General features: G+C 37.7%; 1 protein-coding gene across 2 annotated transcripts in view; it reads left to right on the top strand.

Annotated features, from left to right (window-relative positions):
- LOC127451970 (phospholipid-transporting ATPase ABCA3-like) overlaps positions 1-16633 on the top strand; it is a 67037-nt gene that overhangs the window by 38423 nt on the left and 11981 nt on the right. For both annotated transcript variants that reach the window (XM_051717069.1, XM_051717070.1), the window contains 10 exons: positions 2381-2527; positions 2686-2815; positions 5169-5323; positions 5518-5673; positions 7275-7485; positions 7781-7931; positions 9309-9407; positions 9825-10023; positions 13442-13751; positions 13905-14178. In XM_051717069.1, the coding sequence (XP_051573029.1) occupies positions 2381-2527; positions 2686-2815; positions 5169-5323; positions 5518-5673; positions 7275-7485; positions 7781-7931; positions 9309-9407; positions 9825-10023; positions 13442-13751; positions 13905-14178 (1832 nt within the window). The remainder of the gene's footprint in view (positions 1-2380; positions 2528-2685; positions 2816-5168; positions 5324-5517; positions 5674-7274; positions 7486-7780; positions 7932-9308; positions 9408-9824; positions 10024-13441; positions 13752-13904; positions 14179-16633) is intronic.

The raw sequence follows: 16633 nt of genomic DNA, 5'->3' as shown, positions 1-16633 counted from the left end.
ATTTCCCTTATCTGTTGGTGTGAGCAGCTGGGAGTACAGACATTTCAAAATAAGAGTCCCCGGTGTATTTTCGGTTCGTTTAAAATTATAAGCCTTGCGTTATGCACCAAATCTTATTTTATTTTATTTTTTCTGGTTATTATTGGAAATTTGATTTGCATCTGTGTCTGGCCATCAGAGTAAAAAATGCTAATCCAATATCGGTTGACCTGTAATTCATATGTGTTGATATATTGGTACATAAAACAATTTTAATATGATCTGGTATGGACACCATACGAATTGTATTTGTTCAAATCTTAGAAAAGGTCTTAAAAATTCTTTTTAAAATCTGTGCAGCATCCCTGAGAGCTCTTTTAGTGTGCTTTGTTTGCTGCGATTTTCTGATTGGTAGTTTGTTTCCCTTCAGGATTATGGGTAGTGTAGTTCTTCACCAGAAACACCGCGATTAAACACAATGTTTTAAAAATGAAGATGAAGTAACATGGACTGATGGCTTCCTTCAGCATATACCATCAATTAACAAACTCGGAGCTCAGGATAGGTTTGTCTTTAAAGCTTTCTAAGTTATTAAAAATGTTGATTTTTACTTCCAGAACAAGAGTAAAGCAATCTGTTGAGTGGTTCTTTATACCGTCAGTCAAAAGTGTAGCGATGTGAGATTCCTTCAGAACAGCAAAGTTGTCACAACCACTTCATGTTTCTGACCATGAGAGTGTTGTGTTATTTACTTCTCATTTTATCTTTAAGCAACACATATGTATTGATTATTTCCTTAATCAAGCTTATTTTGTTGATTACACTTCCTCCTGCACATCACATGGGTTTGTGCTTGCGAAACTAAGGTCACAATAAGCTCCTTGTGAACTTGTAACAGAGGTCAGCAGCTCACCAAAGAGAAGTTTGAAAAGTGTGAGAGAGTGAGAACCAACACAAGTGCATCTAGAGAGTGTCTCTCAGCTAGTACTCTCCTGCCAAATGGACCCTTGAATGACAGGAAGCATTCAGTCTTAGCAGGAAAACCTTGCTTATGTCATCAAGTCAGCATTTACAAGCACAGGAAGTCTATACGTAACCTTGTCTCCAGACTTAAAAGATTTACTGTCGGGTGTGGTGAAGAAAGGCATAAAGAATACTGACAAGATTTGCGCAAAGCTATTGTATGTGTAGGACACCCATTGCAACAGTGGTTTATTCACAGACTAGCTTATCAGTGGGGCGATGATAGAAATCCCGCTTGAGTGAAGTGTTGTCGCACAGTGATGTCTGGCACCTTTACCCACAATGCGTTCAGAGCGGACTGAAGTGCATCATTTATAATTCAGTCAGAAATTAAAATTCTGTCATCATTTACTCACCCTCATGTCATTGCAAACCTGTTTCTTTTTGTCATACATTGAAAAGTGAATGGTCACAGAGTGTTAATTTTTTTGGTGAACTGTCTCTTTAAGCTCTCACTGGAAGCTGTATATTTTGTCATGCATTCTGAAACTGATGTAGTGGTAAAATCATGAGACATGACTACAATTTTTGCTGTTTCACATTAAACTCAAATCACAAGTGCTGTAATGTATATATAAAAATGTTTGCTAGGGCGTTTTGGTTAGTTAACTTACTGGTTTCCCCGAAATGTGATATTTTGGTCTCTATTTATGGTTTAGGTCCCGCCTTCAATGTTCTCTTATTTTTCTGCAATTTTTTATTGTTTTTGTAATAGGGCTGTGTAGAGAGACAGGAAAGCAGGGGATAGAGATAGGGGAAGGAGACATAACCTAGGCCAACAGCTTGCATGCGTGTCCTGGACGAGTGCGCTACCGTCTGCACCACTTGCTCAAACGCCTTCAATGTTAAACTTTGGGGTTTTTTTTTTTCACTCAGTTATCTTCCAGCAGGCGAAAATTGTTGTCTTCTGTGCACCAAAGTTTAACACCAACAAACAAATTCTGCAACTTGTTAAGGAGAGGTGTGCTATTACTTCTTAAGCAGTCAAACTTGCTCCTAGTGGATGAAAAAATGGGCAAGAATTCCTATAGACCTACATTTGAAGGAGGTATCCGAGCCATATCTTGTTTAGAAGACATTTATCTTTCATAGAAGTGCAATCTTTGTGTCCATTTTAGTTACATGTTGGTTGCACCATCTGACTTTTATTTGGTGGACAAAGGTTTTTCAAATATGAATCAGTTTTAAAATGAAATTTGTCTCACTGCTTTTTTTAGTTTTTAAGATTTCAATTTTCAAGAATTTCAGCTTTTACCGAGTGCTTTTTTTGTGTATGTGTCTACGGATGATTGCGCCACTGACAGTTACACTCCCAGAAATATATCCAAATTACTATTAAACTCGAAATTGAAAAAATGCCCTTTCCATCTGCCCTCAGCCTTCATACTGGTGCAGCAGTCCTCGTGTGGTCCTGCTGAAAGAAAAGGAGGAAGAGGAGGACGCTGAGAAGGCATTAAAGGGCGAGTTCATTGAAGAGGAGCCAGCTGGACTGGTTTCAGGGGTGAAGATCAAACACCTGGGAAAGGTACAGCAGGAACCGCGAGTGTGATCAAGATGTAATATTATTAGATTTATAGTGGACAGGAGGTTCAAGTCACAAATATTGTGGACCGTTAGAATAAGAGACATGGACTATCTCTAGAATCTGTTGAGAAGGTAAACATATGGATCATTCTTTCACAGGTGTTCAAAGTGGGCAATAAAACCAAGGAGGCGGTGAAGAATTTAACACTCAACATGTTTGAAAGCCAGATTACCGTCTTACTGGGTCACAACGGTGCAGGCAAGACCACCACACTGTCTATGCTAACAGGTAAGAGACATTGGAGCACACCAGTGTTGGGGAGTATCAAACAAAAAGTAGTGACACTATAAAATTAAGTACATTTTTCAGTTGCATCAAACATAACTCAGCTGTTTTCAGAGTAGTGTAGCTTACCAATAAAAAACTATGTTTTCCAAAAAGTAGCGTGGCACTGCAGCACAATATGTTTATTTTTTCCCATTGTATTTTGCATGAGCGAGCTTAGGTGATAATCAAATTCACTTTTTTTGATATTCCGATGTCTCAAGAAGTGCTGGGAAGTCTGATTCATTTTTGTGAATCAGTTTGTTCGAACAGTTCATTTCAGTTAACCATTTAACGCAAAATATTCAAGTAAGTGTTTGCTCAGTAGTCCCCAGCAAAGTTTTCTTTTACATCTGTGTTTTCTGTCACGTTACATTTGAATTGTTTGCAAACTTTTTTGTTATGTTACATCTGAGTTCTTAGGAGATGTATTATGTGACATTTGCGTTTTTAAAAGACGTTTTTGTTACATTGCATTTGAGTTCTTGGCAGATGTTTTGTTATGTAACATTTAATTTCTTAGCAGACGTTTTTGTTGCGTTACATTTGAGCTCTTAGCAGACGTTTTTGTTGCGGTACATTTGAGTTCCTTGCAGACTTTTTGTTACATAACATTTGAGCTCTTAGCAGACGTTTTTGTTGTGTTACTTTGAGCTCTTAGCAGACGTTTTTGTTGCGCTACGTTTGAGCTCTTAGCAGACGTTTTTGTTGCGTTACGTTTGAGCTCTTAGCAGACGTTTTTGTTGCGTTACGTTTGAGCTCTTAGCAGACGTTTTTGTTGCGTTACGTTTGAGCTCTTAGCAGACGTTTTTGTTGCGTTACATTTGAGCTCTTAGCAGACGTTTTTGTTGCGTTATATTTGAGCTCTTAGCAGACGCTTTTGTTGCGTTACGTTTGAGCTCTTAGCAGACGTTTTTGTTGCGTTACGTTTGAGCTCTTAGCAGACGTTTTTGTTGCGTTACGTTTGAGCTCTTAGCAGACGTTTTTGTTGCGTTACGTTTGAGCTCTTAGCAGACGTTTTTGTTGCGTTACATTTGAGCTCTTAGCAGACGTTTTTGTTGCGTTACATTTGAGCTCTTAGCAGACGTTTTTGTTGCGTTACATTTGAGCTCTTAGCAGACGTTTTTGTTGCGCTACATTTGAGCTCTTAGCAGATGTTTTTGTTGCGTTACGTTTGAGCTCTTAGCAGACGTTTTTGTTGCGTTACGTTTGAGCTCTTAGCAGACGTTTTTGTTGTGCTACATTTGAGCTCTTAGCAGACGTTTCTGTTGCGTTACGTTTGAGCTCTTAGCAGACGTTTTTGTTGCGTTAAATTTGAGCTCTTAGCAGATGTTTTTGTTGCGTTACATTTGAGGTCTTAGCAGATGTTTTTGATGCGTTACATTCGAGGTCTTAGCAGATGTTTTTGATGCGTTATATTTGAGGTCTTAGCAGATGTTTTTGATGCGTTACATTCGAGGTCTTAGCAGATGTTTTTGATGCGTTATATTTGAGGTCTTAGCAGATGTTTTTGATGCGTTACATTTGAGGTCTTAGCAGATGTTTTAGTTGTGTTACATTTGAGGTCTTAGCAGATGTTTTAGTTGTTACATTTGAGGTCTTAGCAGATGTTTTAGTTGTGTTACATTTGAGGTCTTAGCTGATGTTTTTGTTGTGTTACATTTGAGCTCTTAGATGTTTTTGTTGCGTTACATTTGAGGTCTTAGCAGACGTTTTTGTTGCGTTACATTTGAGGTCTTAGCAGACGTTTTTGTTGCGTTATATTTGAGTTCTTTGCAATTGTTTTCTTATGTACCATTTCAGTTCTTAGCTGACATTTGTGTTACATTTTGGTTCTTAGATGTTTTTCATTTGTACCATTTGAGTTCTTAGCAGATGTTTCTGTTACGTTACATTTGAGTTCTTAATAGAAGTTTTTGTTATGTTACATGTGCGTTCTTAACAGATGTTTTTGTTACGTTACATTTGAGTTCTTAGCAGATGCTTTTGTTACATTACATTTGAGTTCTTAGCAAACGTTTTTGTTACGTTACAGTTTTTAAGTAGCTTCACCAACACTGGACAACGCACACCCTCAATGACTTATAACTGGTCCCAACTGATTGAACTCGGATAAATACTATCTCCCTTTAGATAACACATATACACTCATTGTCTCATTGCTGCGTCCAGGTAAATGTTATCTTCTATAGCCAGCAGCTTTATTATTGATTCTCCTGCTAATGGTAAACAATGATAACAAAGATCAGTCAGAGGTGATCACACAATTCAATGTCTTTCCAATAATGGTTCCTTTTTGTATTTTTATCCCTCTCAGGCCTTTTCCCGCCCAGCAGTGGCCGTGCATACATTAATGGTTATGACATTTGTCAGGACATGGCTCTGATCCGACGCAGTCTTGGACTGTGTCCACAGCACGATGTGCTGTTTGATAATCTCACTGTTCGAGAGCACTTGCTTTTCTATACACAGGTGAACACAGATCACATTCTGTTTACATTTACATCTATTAAAAATGTTCACAAGTCTCTGATATGGAGTCCAAGTCTGTCAAGACCAAGTCTATGTGAAATCTTAAGTTTTTCAAGGCCTTGTTTGGACAGATTAGCCTGTTTTAATGTTCTCCCTGGCTAATTCCCTCTTTCTTTCATCTATCCTCTCTTCAGCTGAAGGGTTACCCTCTTGAAAAGATCCCGGGTGAGGTGGACCGCATCATTGGGATACTTAACCTGGAAGATAAGCGGAACGCTCGATCCAAGACCCTCTCTGGCGGGATGAAGAGGAAGCTTTCTATCGGCATCGCCCTCATTGGAGACTCTAAGGTCAGTCCACACAAACTTTGTTTAAACTAGACCACCATTTGTTTATCATTACGGTGCTGTTGTTTTTAATATGTGATGTTTTGCATGCTTAGCAGACATTTTTGTTACGTTACATATGCGTTCTTAGCAGAACGCTACATTCAAGTTCTTTGTAGATGTTTTTGTTGGGTTACATTTAAGTTGTTTGTAAATGTTTGTTATGTTAAAGGAATAGTTCACCCAAAAATGAAAATTTGCAGATAATTTACTCACCTTCAGGCCATCCAAGATGTATCTGAGTTTCTTTCTTCATCAAAACAGAATTTAAGACTTTTAGGATTTAATCTCAGGCCTCCTCCTTTAAACAATGCAAGTGAATGTCCTCCATTTTTTGACGGTCCAAAATGCATATTTAGGGTGCATCAAAATAATCCACACGACCCATCATGTGGAGGAGGAGTCAAGAAGCGCATCATTGTGTTTACATTGGTTTTTTTTAATTATTACTATTTGGAAATTATTTGGACTGTTTTGGTTTGTGAACGGCACAAGTTTCTCTTGTAAACAATGACGCACTTCCTGACTCCTCCACGTGATGCCTGACTTTACCAACGAGCTTACATCATTCCTCTCATAAGCGAACATTTGTAGTTAAAATTATATAAGTATTGTTTTGTTTCTAAAAAGAATCAATTGTTTGCGTTCAGAAGAACTTTATTTGTCGACTGGAGTCGTGTGGATTATTTTGAGGCACCCTAAATATGAATTTTGGACCGTCAAAAAATGGAGGACATTCACTTGCATTGTTTAAAGGAGGAGGCCTGAAATGAAATCCAAAAAGTCTTAAATCCTGTTTTGATGAAGAAAGAAACTCAGATACATCTTGGATGGCCTGAGGGTGAGTACATTATCAGCAAATTTTCATTTTTGGGTGAACTATTCCTTTAAATATGTTTTTTCTCAGATGTTTTTGTTGCGTGATATTTTTTGTAGATGTTGTTCTGTTACATTTGAGTTCTTAGCAGATGTTTTCTGTTACGTTTCGTTTGTGTTCTTAGCAAACATTTTTGTCACATTCCTTCAGACTTCTTAGCATACGTTTTTGTTATGTTACATGTGCGTTCTTAACAGATGTTTTTGTTACGTTACATTTGAGTTCTTAATAGAAGTTTTTGTTATGTTACATGTGCATTCTTAACAGATGTTTTTGTTACGTTACATTTGAGTTCTTAGCAAACGTTTTTGTTATGTTACATTTGCATTCTTAACAGATGTTTTTGTTACGTTACATATGGGTTCTTAGCAGATGTTTTTGTTACGTTACATATAAGTTCTTAGCAGATGTTTTTGTTACGGTACATTTGAGTTGTTAGCAGACTACTTTGATACATAAATGTTCTTAGCAGACATTTCTCAAGAATTTCTATGCTCACCCCGACTGGTTTACACTGGCTATTGCTGGTTGTGTGTAATCTAGCCGGTTGTCCAGCATAGCCAAGCTGTTCACCAGCTAAACTAACAGCAATGCTGTTTATTTATTAAATAAATAATTTTTCATAAGTATTTAAGGGTTCCCGTTAGTGTTAGCGAATCAAAAGCTAATACTACACATTTCCCTGTAGGTCGTGATGTTGGACGAGCCCACTTCAGGTATGGACCCATCAGCTCGTCGGGCCACCTGGGACCTACTGCAGGGCGAGAAACACGGCCGTACCATCCTGTTAACCACACACTTCATGGACGAAGCCGACCTGCTAGGCGACCGTATCGCTATCATGGCCAGCGGAGAACTGCAGTGCTGTGGCTCACCACTCTTCCTCAAAAACAAATACGGTGAGAGACAAAGAAGTTCTTTACAGAAGGAATACGTTTAAAAAGAGTGATGTCAAGAAAAGAAAGATGAGCTAGCTCTTGACTGCTCAAACAAACAGAGCAATGTTTTGATAGCGCCACAGTGTTATTCTGAGAAATCTACCTACGAATGGTTAACTTATGGTTGACTCTACATATTAAGCTGGGATATGAGAAACTAAATTAAATAAATAAATCTTTAAATGGAAAGAATTACACACTTCAAGGGTATTATCAAAGAATAGGTGTTTATCATATTTCCTCCTATACTTTTCAGGTGCTGGTTATCACATGGTGATCGTAAAAGACTCTTTTTGTAACGTGTCAGAGATCACTCGACTAGTCCACATGTATGTGCCCAACGCCACTTTAGAAAGCAGTGCAGGCGCTGAACTCTCCTACATACTGCCTAAAGAAAGCACCAACCGGTAAGACACCTGCATAGATAACCACCTCAGAAATCCTATTCCATCACACAGACATGATGTTAACCATTTTAGAGAAAGAAAGCTCACTCAAGGGCTCTTTTCTTGATGTTTCACCAATAAATGTTGGCCAATTCATGGAGCAATCAGTCTCTAAAAGCTACTTGTCATAAGTTAGTGTCATTTGACTTTCTGTTAAGGATGCTAACATCTAATTAGCCTGATTAATCATGGACTCAAAAATACAATGCTGTCATCATTATTTCCTTTAATGATTAGCCTTGATTACACAAACTCGACTGACACTTGCGTAACTCAACTGACACTAAGCAAATCAGATTCACTCATCCTTCAATAAGTTTCAGAATAATCATGTTTTTTTGTGTATAGCCCTTCGCCTTAAAAATACAGTTCACCACAAAAAATTTTTTTTTAATTTTCCTTGAACCAACTTTAAAATTAGATTTGTAGAGTTTATCAGAATGTCCAGGCTGCTCTTTTCCATATAAAGAAATCTGTGAAGCTCCAAAAAGGACAACAAAGTACCATAAAAGTAGTCCATAAGAGCACATATTTTGTAAATGTTGTATTTGATTGTGCAGAATATGTTTTCAGCGCGATTTTCAATAAATGACAACTTTCATTATTTTTTCCTTAAAGGGATAGTTCACCCAAAAATGAAAATTCTCTCATCATTTACTCACCCTCATGACTTTCTTTCTTCTGCTGAATACAAACGATGAATTTTAGGAGAATATTTCAGCTCTGTAGGTCCATACAATGCAAGTGAATGGTGACCAGAACTTTGAAGCTCCAAAAAGCACATAAAGACTCCAGTGGATTAATCCATGTCTTCAGAAGTGATATAATAGGTGTGGCACAGAAACAGATCAATATTTAAGTCCTTTTTAACAAAAATTTCTACTCCCTGTCCAGTAGGTGGCGATATGCGTGAAGAATGCGAATTGCCAAAAACAAAAGTGAAAGTGTAGATTTATAGTCAAAAAGGACTTAAATATTGATCTGTTTCTGACCCACACCTATCATATCACTTCTGAAGACATGGATTAAACCACTGGAGTCTTTATATGCTTTTTGGACCTTCAAAGTTCTGGTCACCATTCACTTGCATTGTATGGACCTACAGAGCTGAAATATTCTTCTAAAAATCTTCGTTTGTATTCAGCAGAAGAAAGAAAGTCATGAGGGTGAGTAAATGATGAGAGAATTTTCATTTTTGGGTGAACTATCCCTTTAAAAATGAGTTTTCAGATGTAAATATGATTTTTCTTATGGTAGTTTCAGCAGATATGGATTTTTATACCATATCTGTTGTGGTTTTAGTTTGCACTGGTTTCAGATCTCTGTGTTTCTCGGCAGGTTTGAGCTGTTGTTTGCTGAGCTGGAGATGAATCGAGAGGAGTTGGGCATCGCCAGCTATGGAGCATCTGTCACCACCATGGAGGAAGTTTTCCTCAGGTACTCAGTCAAAAGACAAATAAAAATCCCTTAAACATTAAGAAGATTTAAAGTGGAATTAGATGATAAAATATAAAAGTAAGTATCATCTGCGTTCCAGTGCTGCTGGAGTTTTTTTAGTACTAACTTCACTTTTCGGAGCCTTTTTTGCTCAATGAATTTGTGCCAAAATACTGTAATGTTTGTTTGGATGGACGTTTCTGACATCCTCTGTTTTAAAAGTTGATGAGCCTATATTTTTTGCTATCCCAACTAAATACAATTATATGTTTGCCTTGGACATGCACATAAATGATGCATACATGGTTTGCAAAATTTTTGAGTTGGTTGTCTTGCTTTGAAATGTCTTTAAACATATTTGGGTCCTGTGAAGATTGCGAATCCAAATTAAGCGTTGAAATGTGTTCATACTCTCAGGGTCGGAAAGCTTGTGGACTCCAGTCTGGATATTCAGGCCATCCAACTTCCAGCTCTACAGTACCAGCATGAGCGCAGGTCACATGACTGGACGGTGGACGACTCCAGCAGTGTCAGCGGTTTGACAGACATCACGGATTTCACTGACAGCGGCACTCTTATTTCAGAGGATGGCTCCAACATCAAACTCAACACGGGGGTCAGTGTCTTTAACACTTCACACTGTAAACATACAGAGGTTTTATATCTGAAGTTCATTAAATGAGGACTGAATGTAACTTGCATCATTGTTATTGTCTTTTTGACTCGTGATTAACTTCCTGAGTCCCGAGCGTGACTGCTGTGTGCATTTTCCATTCCACTTTTTGATTTGTAACATGTAGCCCCTAAGAAAGCAACATTTTTCAGCTTTTGGATGCATCCATTGATTCTCAGTGTGAAAATGCACAGTGAATATAGGAAAATGAGCCTATAGTCCACATACGTGGACATTGTGTTTAACAGCGTGCTGTTTCGCGATAAATCGATAACATATTTAAAATGACATATCGGATGAAACTAGAGAGTCTAATCTTTTGACTCAGATGGGTTTTAATGTTAAAACTTAATGACATTTCTTACCAGATGTAGTTTTGTTGCCGTTTCTCCCAAAGACAAACTCAGCTGAGATCGGCACCATGTTGTTATGTCACATGACTTGGTGCGTCGAATGTTTAACCCTTTACTGACAGCACAGAGTCTCCTGAACTGAGAATAGTTGGTTTAAATGAAATTAAATTATGCATAGCCTATAGCGAAGCCAAAACATAATGTCCACGCATGTGGACGTGGGGTCTCAGCAGGTTAAATCTTATTTTATGGCCTTTATAGGTTTCTGTATCTTTGGAAACTTGCTTAGGCAATAATCACAATTGCTCAAATCATGTGGCTTGATGGGGAGTGTTGTAATATATTGGGGTGTAAATAAATACATTTTAAAAAGCTAAATATATTACATTTTAAAACACTGATAGCCATAAACATGAAAATGAATCAATTTAAAAAAAATAAAGAAAATAAGAAAAATATGCCAGAATGGGTAACAGGGTTGCAAATTAACATTGTCTAAAATAAGATGGCTTGTTAGCTAGTTTGGGACCAAATATTGGTTTGTAGTTGTTGATAAACATATAGTTCCCAGAAACACATTAGTTTCATCCTTTTTTGTACAATAACTTCAGTAACAGGGTTGAATTGTTGAGCTTGGTGAGTGCTGTCAATGCAAACATTTGTGCAATGTCTTATCACCATGCTGTAGAACGGGTCCAAATTATGTCACTTTTAGGCAAAATAATATGATAACTGGTTGGCATTCAAATGTGGGACGCGACTACATAATGCATTTTTGGTCATTAAAATACGTAAACAACAATTTTTTTTTACAACAAATTGAATAGTTCTTTCCTAAACCCAAAAAAGTTTTGAGAAATTTCCAAAAAACAGTTTTTTTGGGGGGTCAAAATAGACCCTTCAGGGTAGGGTTTTTGAACTTTTTGATGCCAAGGGCCCCCCAAATATGACAATCACCTTGCGAGGGACTCCCCTCTTAAAATATATAAAGTTTGCTATATATTTTTGTGTATAAAGACCAGAGAAAAATTTAGACAGATTTTATGTGTGATTTTAGAAAGACAAATTAAATTATTAGCTTTGTATTGTTATTGTACTACAGCCAAAATAAATGATTAAAACATGTTCTGCACCTGCGTATCGGCCACCGTATTTATTATCTGTAGGGATGCACTGTATTTATCGGCCAATTATTGACCAATTTAAAACCATTTATAGAAACCGCTTGTATGAACCATCTGTTTTTCAGATTGACGCTTTCATGCTTATGATCGTATAGGCTTGAAAACGTCGATATGAAAAACTGATGTTTTATTTATAATTAATTATGTAAATGTATGTAGTTGTATTACATTATTAATCATTTTTCTGTGTAGTATAAAGAAATACCAACCAAAATAACTAAAATTCAAAAAAGTAAAGCATTGAGAATATAATAATTCATAATGTAAATGTGTAATATTTTTTATCATAATATGTCAGATTAGTTTTGTTTTGAACTGCGACAAACAGAAGTGCAAAAATGTTTTAGAAGTGCAAAAGAACGTTTTTCACCACATAAATCGTCATGTTATTTATTTTTTTTGCTCTTTTTAATCTTTCATTGTGACATTATATACTAAATTATTTATTGTTTGAACAATAAAATAGCTTTTGTGCCTCTTTGTACATTTTTAAAGCATAATTCCTAAGCAAAACAGTGATCTGATTACAAAATAGGGTGATTAAGCGGCAAAATATAGGTTTTGGACTATAGTTTTTTGTTCAAATCTGTATCGTATTGGCCAAAAATGTTCATTTCAGTGCATCCCTAAAGTATCTTTTTTTTTTTCTACCTAATAATTGACGAAAGTTAAATGTATAAACCTGAAGAGAAACATTTCGGTAAACAGTGTTTCACTTTTTTACATTTATGAAGACTTTCTTCTTTCTCTGAAATTTTCCACGACCCCCTAGCACCTACTCGCAGCCCCCTGGGGGTCCCCAGACCCCAGTTTGAAAACCCCTGCTTTAGAGGACAGTAGGTATATAGCACCTCCCTTTTGATTATAAACATGAACATTGAAATAGGCTTATTTTTCACACTGAACACAAGCGTAACATAGTAGCATTTCATGTGAAAAGAGTGCCACCTATATGTCAGTGGTGGTACTATTCTTTCACGGTATCCATGGTAACCACCCAAAACACCCTGAAATTGCATAAATGCAAACAAGTGTCATGAAAAATTGTGAAACTTTTTTTTTTTGCTTATTCATTTAGTTGTTGTGGAGAAGGCGTTTTTACTAAACATAAGATAGAGAGTAGTTTTTCACTGTTTTTAACTCTTAAACGGGTCAAAAATGACCCGAACATAACAGGAGGGTTAAATAACATGGAATGTATGCCTGTTTAAAAAAGTAAAAAAATAATGGCGTAACAATTTGTACCCTATTCTCAGAAACTACAAGACCTTAAAGGGGTCATGACACGAGGAATACAATTTTCCTTTATCTTTTGACATAAGAGATCACTGTACTGTACTATTAAAACATACTGTACGTTTCAGAACTCAAAACTTCCTCCTCATTGCAAAAAGAGCATTTGTTGAAACCAAGCTGCAAAACGACTCGTTTTCTACTTCCTCCACATTGTGATGTCACACTATGGTAGATTTGCATCTGACCGCCTCCACAACAACACATCAATGCCTACTTTAACTTTAATCACTTCCGTAGCCCCGCCTAGTAGTGGAGAGCAGTGAAATGGCAAGAGTGCAGGTCAGTCAAGAGCAGAGAGCCAATCATAACAGTGGGCGTGTACTGTCAAGTCTTAAAGGAGAAACAGCACCAAAACTGAGTGACAGAGGGTCAGAATGAGGGTGGGAAAATGCTCATGTTTTACAAATATATGACTGTCTTTTGTGCAAAAATATTTATATCATATGTGAATCTTAAGGAACATATTAAAATAACCCCTTTAAAGATAATGTGTTCTGAAAGGATTTTTTTGTATCTGTGCACCCTCAGGCCAGACTGTACATGCAGCAGTTCTATGCCATGTTCCTCAAGAGGGCGCTCTACAGTTGGCGCAATTGGAAAGTGATGGTGGCTCAGTTTCTTGTGCCACTAATTTTTACCGTCGTGGCCCTTGTGGTGGCCCGCACTGTCCCTGGAAGCCACAATTCACCCCAACTCCGACTGGCACTAAAACATTACGGCTCTACACGTGTACCCGTCACTGTCGCCGCCAATGCGGGGCCATTAGCTACAGCTCTGGCTGAACTCTACACTTCACAACTGCCTGCCCAGAATGCCATAGCTGTCACTAATATAACAGGTAATAGCGCACTTAAAGGGATAGTTCACCCAACTATTTCCTTGTGCCCCCCAACTTAGTACAGTCCCTATCCGTGAAACACAAAGTTTGAGTTTGAGTCACCATTCAGCTGCCTCAACAGAATTGTAATCTTTATGTTGTTTGTATCTGTAGATTTGTCGGAGTATGTACTGTACAGTGCTGAGAGGGAGGGTGGAGCATTTAACGAGCACTGTGTTGTGGGTGCGGCTTTCAAAATCAAAGCTGCGACAGAGACAGAGGTCATTGGCTACTTCAACAACCAGGGGTATCACACCTCAGCTACGGCCCTCATGTTGGTCGACAACGCTCTTTACAAGTTACTGGCCGGACCGAATGCCTCCATCCAGACTGGAAATGATCCGATGCCCCGCAACATGTCCGAGATGGCCCAGAGCCAGCTTTCTGAGTAAGTATCGCATTTTATGTATTTGCCTATAACGGTATATACACTTCTCAATCAAGGTTATGGTTCCATTTTTTTTAGTATTAAGGCTAGTGTATACTTCATTTTTCCATGTGCTGTTTCTTCTCATGCCGCATACTCTTTTGACCACAAGCTCTAAGGATGCTTTTGATGCATGTGCACTACTTTGTTAGACTCCAGCGTCGTGTAAGGACACAGTTTGTCTGTGTGACTAGAACTGTGTATACTGGGCTGATGATGAAATTTGTGACAGGCGTTGTGCACGAGACGTACCGGCACACAGAAAACTGAAGAATACTTTGGCTTTTAGAATAAGGGCTGGTCGATATACACAGGTGGCCAAAAGTTTGGAATAATGTACAGATTTTGCTGTTTTGCAAGGAAATTGGTACTTTAATTCACCAAAGTGGCATTCAACTGATCACAAAGTATAGTCAGGACATTACTGATGTAAAAAAACAGCACCATCACTATTTGAAAAAAGTCATTTCTGATCAAATCTAGACAGCAGCCATCACTCCAACACCTCATCCTTGAGTAATCATGCTAAATTACTAATTTGGTACTAGAAAATCACTTGCCATTATATCAAACACAGCTGAAAGCTATTTGGTTCATTAAATGAAGCTTAACATTGTCTTTGTGTTTGTTTTTGAGTTGCCACAGTATGCAATAGACTGGCATGTCTTAAGGTCAATATTAGGTCAAGAATGACAAAAAAGAAACAGCTTTCTCTAGAAACTCATCAGTCAATCATTGTTTTGAGGAATGAAGGCTATACAATGCTTGAAATTGCCCAAAAACTGAAGATTTCATACAAAGGTGTACACTACAGTCTTCAAAGACAAAGGACAACTGGCTCTAACAAGGACAGAAAGAGATGTGGAAGACCAGATGTACAACTAAACAAGAGGATAAGTACATCAGAGTCTCTAGTTTGAGAAATAGACGCCTCACATGTCCTCAGCTGACAGCTTCATTGAATTCTACCCGCTCAACACCAGTTTCATGTACAACAGTAAAGAGAAGACTCAGGGGTGCAGGCCTTATGGGAAGAATTGCAAAGAAAAAGCCACTTTTGAAACAGAAAAACAAAAAGAAAAGGTTAGAGTGGGCAAAGAAACACAGACATTGGACAACAGGTAATTGGAAAAGAGTGTTTGAGCTTTTGTGGGATCAGCTAGACTGTAAGGTGTGTGAGAAGAGCCCAACAAGACAGTCACATCTATGGCAAGTGCTTTTGAAGCTGCCTTAAAGTCATTGTTGCCAACTTCATTACAAATATTTAAAGCAAGAAGAAAAACGAATCCAAGAAAGAATATTTAGTAATTATTTTTATTTATATGCACCAATATAACAATGCATAGTATAATAATAAATAATTAACTTAATATACTTTAGCTAACTCAAACTAATTGTTGTCTGTGTTTTGCACAGAACTGATTGAAACAGACAGCTCAAAAGAACTGATTCATGGAAATGAATCTAACTTCCCATCTCGAATGCTGTTTTTGCTACTGAAGTTTAAATTAGAGACACAATTAAAACATCACTGTTTTAGTGCTCTCATCCCATACATTTTTTCCATAGGTGAATTAAAGGTTTATAAGTTAACTTATCGTTAAAAATTAAAGACAGACCTACCATGAGCTCTGAGGTAGTTAATCGATGGTATATGCTTCGATTGAAGCAAACAGTCCATGTTATTTCAGCTTAATTTTTTATAAATCGTGTTTAATTGTGAAATTCCTGTTGAAGAACTACACTACTTCTGAATTCTGAAGAGAAACGATCCAACAATCGCGGCAAACAAAGTGCGCCAAAAGAGCTCTGCAGCGACCATCCACTCTAATGACGCACTGTGAAAAATAAATCAGCCAAGACCTCAAAGAAAATTGTGGAACTCCACAAGTCTGGTTCATCCTTGGGAGCAATTTCCAAGCGCCTGAAGGTACCACATTCATCTGTACAAACAAGAGTATGCAAGTATAAACACCATGTGACCACACAGCCATCATACCGCTCAGGAAGGAGACGCATTCTGTCTCCTAGAGATGAATGTAGTTTGGTGCGAAAAGTGCAGATCAATCCCAGAACAACAGCAAAGGACCTTCTGAAGATGCTGGAGGAAACAGGTAGACAAGTATCTATATCCACAGTAAAACAAGTCCTTTATCGACATAACCTGAAAGGCTGCTCAGCAAGGAAGAAGCCACTGCTCCAAAACCGCCATAAAAAAGCCAGACTACAGTTTGCAAGTGCACATGGGGACAAAGATCATACTTTTTGGAGAAATGTCCTCTGGTCTGATGAAACAAAAATTGAACTGTTTAGCCATAATGACCATCATTATGTTTGGAAGAAAAAGGGTGAGGCTTGCAAGCCGAAGAACACCATCCCAATCGTGAAGCATGGGGGTGGCAGCATCATGTTGTGG

This window comes from Myxocyprinus asiaticus, chromosome 14, assembly GCF_019703515.2.
Source record: "Myxocyprinus asiaticus isolate MX2 ecotype Aquarium Trade chromosome 14, UBuf_Myxa_2, whole genome shotgun sequence".
Taxonomy (NCBI): domain Eukaryota; kingdom Metazoa; phylum Chordata; class Actinopteri; order Cypriniformes; family Catostomidae; genus Myxocyprinus; species Myxocyprinus asiaticus.
This window is presented reverse-complemented; position numbering and strand designations above follow the sequence as displayed.